General features: G+C 52.8%; 1 protein-coding gene across 8 annotated transcripts in view; it reads left to right on the top strand.

The window, feature by feature from the left end:
- CARD11 (caspase recruitment domain family member 11) overlaps nucleotides 1–11,973 on the top strand; it is a 135,518-nt gene extending 123,545 nt beyond the window's left edge. For 6 of the 8 annotated variants that reach the window (XM_023555927.2, XM_064295979.1, XM_023555929.2 and 3 more), the window contains 9 exons: nucleotides 254–380; nucleotides 3,115–3,355; nucleotides 4,291–4,387; nucleotides 5,335–5,430; nucleotides 6,496–6,631; nucleotides 7,773–7,952; nucleotides 8,335–8,459; nucleotides 9,297–9,412; nucleotides 11,082–11,971. In XM_023555927.2, the coding sequence (XP_023411695.2) occupies nucleotides 254–380; nucleotides 3,115–3,355; nucleotides 4,291–4,387; nucleotides 5,335–5,430; nucleotides 6,496–6,631; nucleotides 7,773–7,952; nucleotides 8,335–8,459; nucleotides 9,297–9,412; nucleotides 11,082–11,286 (1,323 nt within the window). In that variant the 3' untranslated portion in view covers nucleotides 11,287–11,971. Of the gene's footprint in view, nucleotides 1–253; nucleotides 381–3,114; nucleotides 3,356–4,290; nucleotides 4,388–5,334; nucleotides 5,431–6,495; nucleotides 6,632–7,772; nucleotides 7,953–8,334; nucleotides 8,460–9,296; nucleotides 9,413–11,081 lie in introns of all 8 variants that reach the window. The other 2 variants (XM_003416501.3, XM_064295980.1) reach the window with 2 other exon arrangements.
- The last annotated feature ends 4,025 nt before the right edge of the window (nucleotides 11,974–15,998 follow it).

Genomic DNA, 15,998 nt, shown 5'->3' with positions numbered 1-15,998 from the left:
ACGTGTACTCCCAGGAAACGTGTGTACACACCCAGCAGACACGTGCACATACATACACACCAGCGTACACGTGCTTCCAGGATGCGCATGAGAGGCAGAGGAGCCTGTTTCGGGGGGAAGCTTTGTTCCCTCTCGGCAGCACCGAGCTGGCTGTTTGTTCTGGAAGAGACGCTTTCATTCCCTGTGCAGAGCGACCTCTCTCCCGCGGTTCGCTGCCCATGGAGCCGCGCGAACAATGGTCTCTGATATCTAGCTGGAAGGCTGCATCAGAGGCGAGCGGCAGAACGTGCCCCTGGACACGTGCACCAAGGAGGAGGCCCGCTGGACCATCCAGCGGTGCAGCGGCCCCGTCACCCTGCACTACAAGGTCAACCATGAAGGTAAGGGTGTGGGGCCCAGGATCAGCCCTGTCATGCCTCAATCGGTAACCTCCAACAACTGCTCTCCTACCCCACACTTCCATTTGCCATCTGTTCAGTGGGAGGAAGTCAGCCCTTCCTGGAATCCACAGGAGTGTCCTGCAGGGCAGTGGGCAGGACAGCAGGGAAGGGCAGTTTTAGTGGAGCAAACAGTTCATGCACTCGGCTACTAACCGAAAGATTGGTGGTTCGAGTCCACCCAGAGGCAGCTCAGAAGAAAAGCCTGGTGATCTTCTTCTGAAAGATCACAGCCGTTGAAAACTGCGTGGAGCGCAGTTACACTCTGACGCACATGGGGGAACGATGAGTTGAAGTTGACTCCACAGCCACTGGTTTGGTTATTTGTTGAAGCGGGGGTTTCTGATCCTAGCTGGTCTCCCTTTGCATTGGCTCACTAGCACAAGCCTACACACCCAGTGCCACGCTTTGGCTGCCCCGTTGGGAGCCTGGTAGGATACCACAGGCTGAAGGCAGGATTCCATTCCCCAGCCACAAGGTTACCTGTCGAACCATGCAGAAGGCAGCAGACTGTCACCTGCCAAACCGAAGTTGGCTTCCAGTCCTGGACAGCACGCCTTCCTCAGGCTTCCTGGCCCCAAAAGCATCTCATCATGGATGCTCCAGGCAGAGGAAGCGTGAAGCCCCTCACAGGCCACAGCCCTTGGTCTCTGTGGTCCCCCAGCTCTGAGACAGGCTGCCCTCCCTTCCTCCTCCTTCCGCCCCAGCGTCTCATTAACTCTCCCCCTTCCTGGCCCCAGCCCAGGCAGCACCGGCTGAGCTGTTTTCCATTTCCAGAGGCTGAGCTCTCATTCTCACCTCTGCGTCTGCCTGCATGATCCTCTCCACAGCTTGCTCTTTATTTTTAACTACCAGGGGTTATGAATGTTTCAACAGAGCATAAATAGCCCGTTTCTCTCAAGCTGGCCTCAGTGCCACCCACCCACCTACCTGAACTTTCAACAGCATCCTGTTGTACAGAAGATAAACGTGGCACTGTGTCCCTAGACTCAGGACTAAGTCTCATCCATGCGCAGGAAGCACCGTCCCACTCCTGTGGCCTGGCTAAGTGGTGCCTGGCCCCCTGGCCAGCAGTGCCAGAGATACAGCATGAATAGCCTGAGATCCAGGTGGCACAAATGGTTAGTGCACTCAGCTGCTAACCAAAAGCTCTGAGGTTCGAGTCCAGTAAGAGGCACTTCAGAAGAAAGGCCTGGGAATCTACTTCCAAAAGATCACAGCCATTGAACACCCTATGGAGCACAGTTCCACCTGAGTTCTACCATCAGTCACCATGAGTTGGAGTCAGCTTGACGGCAGCTGGTTACTGGTCCCTCACAGATGCCAGGAGGCTGGGTAGTGACTGGTATTCAACTGATCGGGTGAGATGAGCTGGGCAAAGCTGGAGCCTCCAGAAGGACCCAGTAGGGAACCTCCTATCTCTCCAGGAACAGTCAGTGGGGACAGTGGTCAGACAGCCCTGATGGCTGGGACATGTGAAGTAGACATTGTGGCCATTTCTGGGCCTGGCAGCCAGGACCACTTCACTTCCGTTGTGTTAGGTAGCTCTTGGCCTCGGGGCTGATCTTGGGAATTTGTTAATGTTTGCTGCGTTTATTGTGTTCATGGTTTATGCCCTGCTCCTTCCAAAGGGATTTGCAGAAGTTTACACTAAAGGACAATGATGTTGTTAAATAAGGTTGAAACAACGTATAAGTGGTCCTGCCACTTTGGAAAACCACTTGGCAGAATCTACTAAAACTAAGCAGTTTTTCATAATAACCAAAAAACTGAAAACAATCCAAACATGCTTTTGGGTAAAGCAACATTTTGATATGGATGAATCCATCAGTGTGGAATACTGTACAGCAGTGAAAAAGAACTGATACGTACCCAGTGACCTAATAATCCCACTTTTGCATATATACCAGAGAGCAATAAGTACATCCACCGAAAGATATGTGCAAGACTGTTCATAGCAGTTAGAATAATAGTCCCAAACTGGAAACAATCCGAATGTGCATCCCAAAATAACAGATACATCAACATAGTGTGGAACACTATAATATAAAGAGAAAGAATAAGGCACTGCTGCATTGTAAACCATGAATGCATCTTACAGACAGTGTTGAGCATTGGAAGGCAGACACACAAGAGCACATACTGTCTGATTCCATCTGTAGGAATGAGGTGAAGCTTGTCTGGGGTGATAACAGTCAGGATCATGGTTACCCTTGGTAAGAGTATTGACTGAGAAGGGCATGAGAGAGGGGGTTCTGGATGATAACCACCCAGGTGTATACATTTGTGGAAATTCCTCAGACTGAATACTTAAGAATGTGAAGGTATGCAGTTTACCCTATGTAAGTGATACATCAATTTAAAAAAAAAAAAAAAAAAGCTACAAAGAACAAGTGCTATATAATGGCAGGTGTGGAGATTTTGTAGAGATCCTGGTAAATGTAATGGTTGCCATTGGCACAAATGTAGCACTGAGCTTCCTGGAAGCCAAAGTAAAAAGGGAAACCCATAAATTACATGGCTGCTCATTCATCAAGAGGAAGAACTTTTCCCTAGCCATAAAGAGGAACATATCCCATGGACACTTCGAGGATAGTGACGAGCTGACTTTGCCCCCGGAGGTGTCTTAATGCTGGATGGCCCTAAGCCAGTATTTGGAATCTCTCTCCTTACCTAGGGTATCGGAAGCTGTTGAAGGACATGGAGGAGGGCCTCATCACATCGGGGGACTCCTTCTACATTCGACTGAACCTGAACATCTCCAGCCAGCTGGACGCCTGCTCCATGTCCCTCAAGTGTGACGACGTCGTGCACGTCCGCGACACCATGTACCAGGACAGATACGAGTGGTTGTGTGCACGGGTTGACCCCTTCACGGACCACGACCTGGACATGGGCACCATACCCAGCTACAGCCGGTGAGGCCAGACCTGGGAGGGGCCAGGCAGCAAACAGGGTTGCCAGGGGTGTGTACAGTGAGGCTAGAACCTGGAGGGGGGACCAGGTATCTGGGGCTGTCTGGTGAGCCCAGAACCTAGGGGGGACTGGGTAGTGAGCAGGGTGCTGGGGGGTGTACAGTGAGGCCAGAACCTGGAGGGAAAGCAGACAGAAAGCAGCGGTGCTAGGGGGTGGGGTGTATGGTGATCAGGAGCCACCCTACTCCGGTGTGATCTCGTGTTAACCTAACTGATAACACCATCATAACAAGGTCACATTCACAGGCGACCTTGTTTGGAAACCAGGGGTTAGGACTTCCACATGCCCTTTGAGGGGCCGCCATCCAACCCACAACACCCACTCTTTGTCTATTTAACAGTGAGGCCCCTATTCCCTCTGACTCCAGAAGCCTTCCTGGTCATGCTGTGGAGTTTCTCTTTCCCTCCCTGAACTCCCATGGGGCTGCTCTCCCTCATCTCCATGTTACAATGTAGCACACAGCTCCCTCTCTTTGGTCCCCCTGGTAGTGTTTCTTCCCCATACATCACGCCCGACCTTGCCATGTGATTATCACGGCAGTAGCTGCGGTGACCAGCTGCAGGTCAGGGACCCCCTAGGTCCCTCACAGACTCTGACCCCACCTCCCAGGGCAGTCCTGCCCAATCAGCTTGATTAGACCAGGCTGACGGATGGGGAAACTGAGGCCCCAAGAAGTTAAATGACTTTGCCACAGTCACACAGCAAGTGAGAGCTGGAGGTGGGCTCGAAACCCCACTCCCAGCCACCCTGTTCTCTCTGGGGGAATCCTGAGGGTCGAAACACACGGGTCCACAGGGCCGTCCTCACATGGCCGGGCTTGTCTTGACCCCCACATCCAGTCCCAGCCTCTGAGGCCCTGCCCCCTCTTACTCCCCAGAGCCCAGCAACTCCTCCTGGTCAAGCTGCAGCGGCTAATGCACAAGGGCGGCCGGGAGGAGGCAGACAGCACCCACCACACCCTGAGGGCACTGCGGGTAGGTCCCCAGCCACTGGGAAAGGCCCACCTCACGTGGGCTCTTTGGGAGGGCGTAGCACATGGAAGCCCTTGATAATCTCGGGATGATGAATTACAGGAGACTCAGTTTCTTAGGGAGAACTGGTGGCGCCGTGGTTAAGAGCTCGGCTACTAACCAAAAGATTGGCCTTTTGAATCCACCAGCTGCTCCTTGGAAACCCTATGGGACAGTTCTACCCTGTCGTATAGGGTCACTGTGAGTTGGAATCGACTAGATGGCAATAGATTTGGTTTTGGCGGGGAGGAGGGTTGTTCCTTAGAGGAGTCCTGGTGGCGCAGTGGTTAAGAGCTCATCTGCTAACCTAAAGGTTGGCCATTTGAATCCAGCAGCCGCTTCTTGGAAACCCTATGGGGCAATTCTACTCTGTGCTATAGGGTCGCTTTGAGTCAGAATCGACTCAACAACAGGTTTGGTTTTGGTTTGGGGTTCCTTAGAAAGGTTTATGGGTGGTGCAAATGGTTTATGCTTGACTACTAACCTAAAGATTGGCAGTTCATACCCACCCATACCCTGAGACACATAGGGTTGCTAGGAGTCAGAGTCAACTCAGCCACAAAGGTTTTTTGATTTCTCAGGAATGGAACACCCCTCCAAAAAGAACCCCTTCCCAGTGTCCAGCCCCTGGGCTTAGAGTTTGAAGGAGAAGAGAGTGACAGACGAGCCAAGGTTTTCTGTCCCAGCTGGAATGCTGGCCTTTGCTCTGTCATCTCTGATTTCTGTTGATCAGAACAAGTCACCTCCTTCCCCAGTCTCTGGATGCTTCTCCCTCCAAGCTGGCTCCCTGGTCTGATCCCATAATGGAGGCGTCTGTCCCTTTAGCCCTGAGGGGATCGGGGGGCTGGCCTCCAGCTCTCCGGGTATGATTGAGCTCAGCTGCTCTGACTGGCTGACACTGTGCTTTCCAGAACACCCTGCAGCCCGAGGAGCCCTTGTCCACGAGTGACCCCCGCGTCAGTCCCCGGCTCTCACGAGCAAGCTTCCTTTTTGGCCAGCTCCTCCAGGTAAAGCTCTCACAAGTGCCTGCTGACTGGGCTATCACACTTTGCCATGGCTCTGCCTTCTCTTTTCTGAGAAGAGACGCCACTGTCAAAATCACAATGCTGCAAGCTTTTCACTGGGCATCACGTCTTCTCCCATTTTATCCTCACAGCGGCGGCTTGGTAGACAGCCTCTGAACTTGGCGGAAGCAAACTGTGCTTTCACAGAAGATTTAAGGAAACTTATAGTTTCATGAAATGTAAACAACATAGCTGTTAAGCTGTTAATAAAAAGTCAAGAGAGGAAAGCAAGCATTCCAGATACTGAGGCCAGTTAAGTTCCTTAGATCGAGCATGAAATTTATCCCCGAGCCTCCTGGCAGCCAAGGAATAAGGGAAACCAGCAATCTCTGTAAATCTTAGCAGATGATGGAAATGTTTTAGCTCTTTGGGACCAAAAAGGGCTTTTCTCCTGTACTCAATTCCAAAAGGAAGTTTTTTTACTTGGGCCATTATACAAAGAACGTTGACTAACGTAGCGCATGTTATCTTCAGCAGTAATTTCGCGTAATGCAGAGGCATCCTGTGTGGCCGTTTCTCATTCCACCAGTTGATAAAGGCTAGGGGGGTAATGTTCAGATTGCCCTGTGAACATGCTTCTGTGTAGGCACTGCACAAATTAGGCCCCAGTGGAGCTGCTGTGAAGAGTTCCTGGGTGGTACATATGGTTAATGTGCTTGGCTGCCAACTAAAGGTTGGTGGTTTGAGTCCACCCACAGGTACCTTGGAAGAAAGGCCTGACAATCTCCTTCCGAAAAAATCAGCCACTGAAAACCCGATGTAGCACAGTTGTTCTCTGACACACATGGGATCACCATGAGTTAGAGTCAACTCAACAGTAACTGGTGACAATGTCGAATTGCCAAAGGGCACAAAAGACCTTCCAGGTGGTTGTCTCCTGTCTTTCCAGGGGCCCTGGCTGACCCAGATCCCACAGCTTACACGTGAGAGCTAGGAGTTGAGCAAAGAGGTCAGTCGGAGTCCTGGTTAGAAGCAAACGGAGGGCCTTCCTTCCCCATCTCCCTCCAGTTTGTCAGCAGGTCGGAGAACAAGTACAAGCGCATGAACAGCCATGAGCGGGTTCGCATCATCTCTGGAGGCCAGCCAGGGAGCCTGGGCCGGGCATCACTGGACGTCACCAAGCTCCTGAGCGAGAAGCAGGAAGGTATGGCAATGACTCCTCCAACACCCGGAGCTACCCTGCACACATAGCCCCCAACATCCAGGGCCACCCTACACACAGAGCCCCCAACACCCAGGGCCAGCCTGCACACACAGCCCCCAACACCCAGGGCCCTGCTGCACACACAGCCCCCAACACCCAGGGCCAAACTATGTGCAAAATGCCTGCCCCCAGGGCCACCCTAAGCAAACAGCCCCCTACTAGTCCCTGGGAGGTGAGCTGCTTGCCTGCTCCCCCCAGGAGTGGGGCTGTTGCTAGACGTTGTGAGCTGGTGGCATGGGAGGTAAGGGTCATCTGCTCAGCCTTACTCAGGAGGACGCCACTGCCTCCTGCCATGGCCACCCTGCCAAGTTCGCCCACTAATGAGTACTCACTGGAGTCAGCTTGCACGCAGATGCCCATGTTAATTGGAGCTGTTCACTGTGAAGTGTTTATTTGTCGATTCCTTTCCCCACTGAGTGCCTCTTGCCATTTATCAAACTGTGAGGGCTGCCTGGTGTCCTCTCCCCTGGTACTTGGCATCGCAGACAGACAGCCAGCCCTGCCCACCGCTGCCCAGGGCCAAGGCCACCTGCTTGGGGGTGTCCAGAGGAGCTACACGTGTGTCAATGCCAGACTGTCCTCCTTGGGCCACCTGGCTGCTCACCAACAGACCCCTTCTCCCCCGGTCCCCTCTGCTCCACTCCCCACACATAGCCAGAGGGGCTTCAAAGAGTAGAACTGAGACCAAATCTCTCCCGACTCCGGCCCTGGCAGCTTCCCTGTGCTCCTGGAATAAACCCAGGCCTCGGGTCACACCCCTCCTCAGAGAAGTCTCACCTTCTGTAATGATCTAATTTCGTGTATTTGGTACCCATTTCTTGCCTGATCCCTCCCACCATCCCCCACCTGCCACATGAACTCTGGGAGGTAAGGCCTGTTCCACCCTGTCCACAGCTGTTGCTGGCCCTCAGGCCACCTCATACATGTTTCCAGGTGACTGAGCATCACCCTGGGCCTCCGGGGCTCATGGTAACCGACGTGGAGTGTGATTGTCAGTCCTTGCACTTGTCATCAGAGATTAGCCCCCATGTCCTGTCCACCCCCATGGTGGGGTCTGACCACCATCCCCTTCCGCTTGTAGACGTGGAGCCAGAGAGTGAGCTCAGCAGAAACCTCAGCCTGATCCCCTACAGCCTGGTGCGCCCCTTCTCCTGCATACGCCGCCGGCCAGTGCTCTTCTCGCCCTCCATGCTGGCCAAGACGCTGGTGCAGAAGCTGCTCAACTCGGGAGGCGCCATGGAGTTCACCATGTGCAAGCCAGGTGAGCACAGCCCGTACCCCTCCACTGCTGCACGTGGTGTGCCTTCACTCCCTGCGGGTGTTGACACCAGGGGTGGTGAGCTCACTGTGGCTGGAGGCCAGGAAGAGTGGCCGTTCCATCCCCCTTTTGCACAGGGTAGCTGGCTGCAGGCCGCAGGGCCAGCGAGATACTCTCACTCAGAGCCCTACTCAGCCCTGCAGGGAGCCTCCCAGTCAGCCCTGCAGGGAGCCACCCAGCAGCTCTGGGGCTCACATCCTCATGTCGCAGGGGACTATGACAGTGCCCACTGCACAGCTGCCATGGGGTGAGATGGGACAAGTTTGGCCCTGGCTGCCCTTTAGGACCACTGGCAGCACCATCAGGACGGACCCTTTCTCTCCAGATGTCGTCACAAGAGACGAGTTTCTCAGGAAGCAGAAGACTGAGACCATCATCTACTTCCGAGAGAAGAACCCAAACACTTTTGAATGCATCGTCCCCACCAACATCGAGGCCGTGGCCGCTAAGGTGAGGGCCACTGGGCAGACTGGGGAACCGTGTGACCCCTGGCCCGTGCTGGGCAGAATAGGGGGTCGTGAACCCTGACAAGCAGACTGGAGGGCCAGGACCCTACTGAGCAAACTAAAGGGCCGTGACCCCTGCCAGGCAGACTAGGGGACTGTGACCTCTGCCCAGGCAGACTAGGTGGGCCTTGATCCTACTGGGCAGACTGGGAGCTGGGACCCCTGCCTGCTTCTCTCTGGTTGTGGACAAGGGGGGATGAGGACTGACCTTCAACCCTCCTGTTCGAACCTCATCTTTCCCTTTCTCTCTGCCTTTGCCCTATGTGACCTCTCCCTCCCCCTGGGTCCCACGCCCTGGCTCTCTGGTCTGTATTCTGAAGCAGCCTTCTATTTTTGATGCCTTCCTAGTGCTGGTGTCATTCGCACTGTTTAGGGACGTGTGTGTCTGGTTGTGATAACACAGTCCAGAGACAGAGAGAGCATGTTAGGGGTGAGAGACGGGCAAGCAGGTGGCAGGGATGGCAGCTGCCAAACAGGGAAAGTGGGCCATTGGAGGGTGTTGGCACCAAGCACAAAAAAGCCATCTATGTGCAGTTTGGAGTCTTCTAGAGCCACTCAGAGGGCAGTGGTGGTTCAGGGGTAGAATGCTCGCCTCCCGTACAGAGACCCAAGCTCGATTCCCGGCCACTACATCTCATGCGCAGCCACCACCCGTCTGTTAGCGCAAGCTTGCGCGTTGCTGTGGTGCTGAACAGGTTTCAGCGGAGCGTCCAGACTGAGATGGACTAGGAAGGTGGGAAACGGTGGCGGGCCGGAGCTGACAGGGGGCCTGTGCTCACAGAACAAGCACTGTCTGCTGGAGGCAGGGATCAGCTGCACAAGAGACCTGATCAGGTCCAAGATCTACCCCATCGTGCTCTTCATCCGTGTGTCTGAGAAGAACATCAAGAGGTTCAGGTAGGTCTCTGAGACCCTCCTGGGGCAGGAGCCCAGAAGCTTCTCCCCTAACGCCCTGACAAAAGCACAGCCCTTCAGCCAAGCTTCCATCATGTCCACCAAGAACAGCTGGCTGCATCTTCCTGCGCTCATTCCTCTAATAGATCCTTATCCAGTGCCAACCTCCATTAGAGGACAGGCCCAGCCCCTCCCCCACCCCCCGCCAGAGCACAAACCCCACTGCAGCCACAGAGACAGGACACAAGAGCCCAGAGGGGGACAGAGGGGGACAGAGAGGGTGAGGACAGGGCCACGTCATACAGGTGGGCTCCAGTGAGCAGAGACCTAGAGACCTGACTGCAGTGAGGGGTGGGCTGAGCAGGACCTGGAGGAGAAGGTTCTGTGCAGAGGGCAGGCTGGTGCCCAGACCCCGTAGCAGGAGCAGTCAAGAGGCCAGTGTGGAGGGCAGATGGGAGGGGATGCTGGAACCGGAACAGGGTCCCTATCCGAGTGGACAGGTAGGACATTGCACGTTCTGGGGCTGCCACACACAATACTGTAAGTGGAGGACTTTAAAGAACAGAAATTGATTGTCTCACAACTCTGAAGGCTGGGAGATCGAATCAGGGTGTTGGGCACGGTGATGCCTTCTGAGGCTCTGAGGGAGAATCTGTCCCAGGCCTCTCTCCCAGCTTCTGGTGGCTGCTGGCAATCCCTAGCATACTTTTGCTGTTTGTAGGGCCACAGTGGCCCTATGTCTCCATGTCTGACTCCCCTTTATAAAACACCACCCAGAAGGGATTAGGACTAGCACCCTCCCTACTGCAATATGACTTAACTGACCACAGCTGTGAAGAAAAACCCTATTTCCAAACAAGGTCACGTTCACAGGTACTGGGGGTAGGACTTGAACATGACTTTTCCAGGAATACAATTTACAAAATCACAGCCATGGTGAGAATTTGACACTTAATCTGAACAATGGGCAGCCATGGAGGGTTTTTTTGTGGACCTCATCTAACTTAGGACCTAAAAGGCTCCCTCTCATGCTGTGTTGAGAAGGGCTTACAATCATCCCAGTGAGAGCCATGCAGGGCTAGGATAAGAATCATGTCTGGGAGGCGACAAGAAAGACACCTTGATTCTAGATCCATCTTGAAGGGCAAGCCTGCAGAATCTGTTAGGGCTGGATTTGGAAGAAAGAGAGGAAACGAGGGATGACCCTAAGTTTGGGGCCCGACCTCTAACCCTCACCTCCTCGTGCACATGGCCACAAAATAAATATGATTACCACATTTCACAGCTGGAGCAACTGAGACTAACAGCGATCAGGCCACTCCATTCCTTCTCCGAATGTTTACAAGCTCGTGTTAGTTTCCAGCCCTGCTCAGTGAGCTGGAGAACCCAGCCATGAACCAATGAAGCCCACCTCCCAAAATTTCCATCATAAACAAAGTGCGCCAGGCAGTGTGCAGTGTTAGAAGGCATGGCGAGATGCCATGGAGAGGCAGACAGCTGGGGAGGGTGGTAAGTGCGGCAGCTATCAGCAGGGTGGCTGGGGCAGCTCCAGAGGACAGCGGAGGACCCCTGGCCCGTGGTGGCCGTGCAGTGGGCGCCACAGCCATGTCCCTTCTCGAGGCTCCCCAGGGGTGGCCAAGCCCACATGCGTCTGTCCCTTCTCTGCCTGCAGGAAGCTTCTCCCCCGGCCAGAGACGGAGGAGGAGTTTCTGCGCCTGTGCCGGCTGAAGGAGAAGGAGCTGGAGGCCCTGCCGTGCCTGTACGCCACGGTGGAGGCCGACATGTGGGGCAGCGTGGAGGAGCTGCTTCGAGTCATCAAGGACAAGATTGGCGAGGAGCAGCGCAAAACTGTCTGGGTGGACGAAGATCAGCTGTGAGGCGATGGCACCCTGGGTCTATGCAGACTCAAGGAGGGTCCACGCAGACTCGAGGGACGTCTACCCACCATGTAATGCTGTGGGTGGGGCGTTCTGTGGCCCTAGAGCAGCCACCCCCTGGGGACAGGTGCCACCGTAGGGACAGACATACCTGGGGAGGGGCAGGGAGTCGTGATTCCACCCCCAGCCTCCTAGGCTGAGTCATTGGTCCCTGCTGGCATACTCTGGGAGACAGGGCCAGACGGAGGACGCCCAGCCAGAGCCCCCAGCCAGTGGGCGCCTCTCAGGCTGGAACAGCAGTTGAATGTAATGCATGGCACAGGTGCACCACCTGGACAGGTGTGGGGCAGGTATACCACCTGGACAGGTGTGGGGCGGGTGCGCCACCTGGACAGGTGTGGGGCGGGTGCGCCACCTGGACAGGTGTGGGGAAGGTGCGCCACCTGGACCAGAGGCCAGGACACTGCCAGTTCTCAGTTACACGACAAGCACATTCCCAGCCAGGACAGGTCTGGGGGGTGGGGGCAGTGTGCTGTGCTGTTGTTTTTCTTGCATTAAATATCCATATTCCTTGGTTTTCTACCATTTTGTTTAACAGTTGGCAGGGGTTTCTGCTCTTGCCACCTTCCTAACAGGGAAGCCACCCCAGCAAGCTCAGTTTAGGCCCAGAGTAGGCTCGGGGGAAGTAGGGGGAAGGTCAGGTAGACCTGCATTCCAGGGCCCCAGGAGAAGCCTGGCTGACAGCTGCTTCAGGGGCATCATTGCTAACAGTACCCCCTTTGACTGAGGTAGGTCCTGATTTAGGCAATCAATTACCAAGTCTCCTGGGAAGGGCCCATCCTTCCGGGAGCTACTGGGATGGTCTTCTCTTTGTGCTCCTGCATCCCCTGATGCCAGGCCACCCCTCACTCCCCACACTGCAGCCACCCGTGCCTGCCTACCCCAGACTGTTCTCCATCCCCCATGCAATGGCCTGCAGCACAACCTCCTGTCACCCCCAGAGCAGGAACGGACAGATGGATCAAGCTCTCCATTGCCCAGGAGCGGGGGCTGGAGGTCAGCTAGGCCTCTTTCCCCAGCAGATAGCAGAGGCCCTCTGGGCTCCAGAGTCGTGTTTCTCCTTGACCCGAAAATGTGATGCAAAATAGACACCCATGTTCATTGTAGCACTATTCACAATAGCAAAAAGATAGAAACAACCTAAGTATCCATCAGCAGATGGGGGATAAACAAACTGGGGTACATACACACAATGGAATATTATGCAACAATAAAGTGCAACGATGAATACCCAAAACATCTCACCACATGGCTGAATCTACAGGACATTATGCTGAGTGAAATAAGCCAGTCAGAAAAGGACAAATATTGTATGAGACCACTATTATAAAACCCAAGAAAAGGTTACACACAGAAAAAAATTTTTTGATGGCTATGCGGGGAGGGGAGGGAATCACTAACTAGACAGTAGGCAAGTGGTAACGTTGGTGAAGGGAAAGACAACACACAATAAAGGGAAAATCACCACAACTTGACCATGGCAAAGTCGTAGAAGCTTCCTAGGCACATCCAAACACTTTGAGGGACCAAGTACAGGGGCTGAGGGCCAGGGACCAGGGTCTCAGGGAACATCTAGGTCAATAGGCATAACATGGTTCATAAGGAAGATATTCCACATCGTACTTTGGTGAGTAGCGTCTGGGGTCTTAAGTGCTCATGAGCAGCCATCTAAGATACATCTATTGGTCCCATCCTGTCCGGAGCAAAGGAGAATGAAGAAAACCAAAGATACGAGGAAAATAGGTCCAAAGGACTAATGGACCACAGTCTTCACCACCCTGGGCCCAGAAGAACTAGATGGTACCCAGCTACAACCACCAATGGTTCTGACGGGGATCACAATAGAGGGTCCTGGACAGAGTGGGAGAAAAATGTAGAATAAAATCCAAATTAACAACAAAAAAAATCAGACGTAGTGGTCTGACAGAGACGGGAGGAACTCCTGAAACAACAGCCCCCAGGCACCCTGCTAACGCAGAACTGAAGCCACTCCCAAAGTCCACCTTTCAGCCAAAGATTACACAGGCCTATAAAACCAACGATAAGGTGCTTCTTAGTTCAATTAAGTATATGAGACCAAATGGACAACACCTGCCTGAAAGCAAAGACAAGAAGGCAGGAAGGGATGGGAAAAGTGGACAAATAAACACAGGAAAATGGGAAACCCAGAGTGAAAAAGGGAAGAGTGCTGACACATTGTGGGGATAGCAACCAATGTCACAAAACAATTTGTATAAATTTTTGAATGAGAAATTAATTCGCACTGTAAACTTTCACCTAACGCACAATAAAATTTAAAAAAAAAAAAAAAAAAGTGACGCAAATGTGCCGGGGCTGTCCACCGAGGCCATCCAAGCCCTGTGCAGATGCCACACTGCAGATTCAGAGACTCGGGAGTTTGGGCTGAAACCCAGGTCTGTCTCTCTGCTCACAGGCACTGTGGGAGCCGCTCCTAGTTGACAACCCAATATCCACCCTCCCTTTCTTACAGAATCCTGATATTAGCCTGGAATACTATGTGTGTGGCAAAAAGACCATATTTTCAGCATCCTTTGCAGCTAAGGTAATAAAGGAAATATAAGGGGAGGTTTCAGTAGAGTCAAAGGAAACAAACAGCCCTTCCTTCAGTTTCCTACCTGGGATGCAGACATGATGGCTGGAACTCCAGCAGCCATTTGGATCTTAAGGATGGGCACTATGAGCAGAGGATGGTGAAGCAAAAAGACAGAAGGAGCCAGAGTCCCACATGACACCTTGCAGCTCAGAACTGCTGCTTGGGTTTCTTTAACATGCGACAGGAATACATTTGTATCTTAGTTTTAAGTTGCTGTTATCTCAGGTCTATTACTTGTAGCCTAGAGCAATTCCTAACAAGTATGCAAGCAACATAGGAGTCCCTGGGTGGCACACAGGGTTAAGCACTGGACTATTAGCCGAAAAGTTGGTGGTTCGAACTCACCCAGAGGTACCTCGGAAGAAAGGCCTGGCAATCTACTTCTGAAAATCAGCCACCAAAAACCCTATGGAGCACAGTTCTACTCTGGTACCTGTGGGGGCGCCACAAGTCCTAGTTGACTCCAGGGCAGCAGTAACACACAAGCAACCCTTATCTTGCTGATTTCAAATACCATGGCATGCGTGAGTCGACCCTCTCTGAGATTCTTGCCACATCTTCCAGAAATGAATTATTAGTAGAAGAACCATATTAATCTTTCATCCTAGAAAACAAGGCTGTGTGGCCTGTGAAGTGAGGGGCTGTGGTAGACGATGGCAAGCCCTGGACTGTTCAGCATCTTCTCACGTTTCCACCTCAGAAGACATGTTAGCAACTTGGAGTCCCAGAAGGCTTGAAGAGAGGAGGGGAGGGACGTTCTAGGAGGGTGCCCTGTCTCTCCTCCATTGCCATGACCCACCTCCAGGGTTGGAGTTGAGTTTGCTGTCAAGTGAGATGCCTTTCAAGACAAAAAGTATCCCTCTGGATTGAATTGTCTTCCCTAAAAACATCTGCTGAAGCCCTAACCCCTGTACCTGCGAATGTGACCTTGTTTGGAAATAGGGTCTTTGAAGATGTTATCAGTTAACATACAGTCATACCGGAGGAGAGTGGGTCCTAATCCAATCTGAGTTACCTGTTGCCACTCGGTTGATTCCGACTCACGGCAACCCTGTAGAACAGAATAGAGCTTCCCCATAGGGTTTGCAAGGCAGTCATCTTTATGGAAGCAGCTGAACACTTAACCACTGTGCCACCAGGGCTCCAGTCTGAGTGGTATCCTTATAAAAGAGAGAAAAGATACAGACACAGACAGACACAGGAAGGATGGCCATGCGAAGAAAGAGGCAGAGGTTGGAGTGATGCTGCCACAAGCCAAGGACACCAGGAGCCACTAGAAGCCAGGAGAGAGGCAGAACAGAGAGTCTCAGAGGGAGTCAACACACCTGACACCCTGATCTCAGACTCCCAGCCTCCAGAACTGTGACAGAATGAATTTCTGTTCCTACAAGCCTCCCACTTTGGGGTATCTTGTTATGGCCATCCCAGGACACCAAGATATATTGCAAGAGCCAGTCAGTAATGCCTTGTTTCCCAAACTCACCCCATAAACAAGTGGACACGTTGGGTCTGTCAAGGCCATGATTAGGGAGGTCCAGCTGCAGTGATTCAAGGCCGATAAACCTCCGCACCAGGAAACCCAGTGCCTGATGGATTCAAACTGCTGACCTTTTGGTTAGCAGCTGTAGCTCTTAACCACCACGCCACCAGGGTTTCCAGGAAACAAGGGGACAGGAGGATCTGCACTCTTCTTGTTAACGCCTTTAGTCAAACAGTAAATTTCCCCAAGCCACAGCAGTCCCGTTTACACTTAGAAACTCTGTTTTCCCATAAAGCACTTAGTGCAGAGGTGATAGACATGCCTGGGGGAAAAAAAGGCCCAAAGTACAAAGCAGGCTGATTTATTGTTTTTATGTATTTAATTCCTGACTTCTTGGGCCGTTGTACAAGCTTACATATCATTTGGGGGTGGAGGGAGAGATGAAAATAGGCCACACTTGTGAATGGAGAAACTTGAGAAGAGTTTGTGGTTTGGTTTAGTACGGTTTTTCAGGTTCGTTTTAGCTGGCTCCAGGATGCAGAGCTGGGAGTGGTATAT

Source organism: Loxodonta africana, chromosome 12 (assembly GCF_030014295.1).
Source record: "Loxodonta africana isolate mLoxAfr1 chromosome 12, mLoxAfr1.hap2, whole genome shotgun sequence".
In the NCBI taxonomy this organism is placed as follows: Eukaryota; Metazoa; Chordata; class Mammalia; order Proboscidea; family Elephantidae; genus Loxodonta; species Loxodonta africana.
This window is presented reverse-complemented; position numbering and strand designations above follow the sequence as displayed.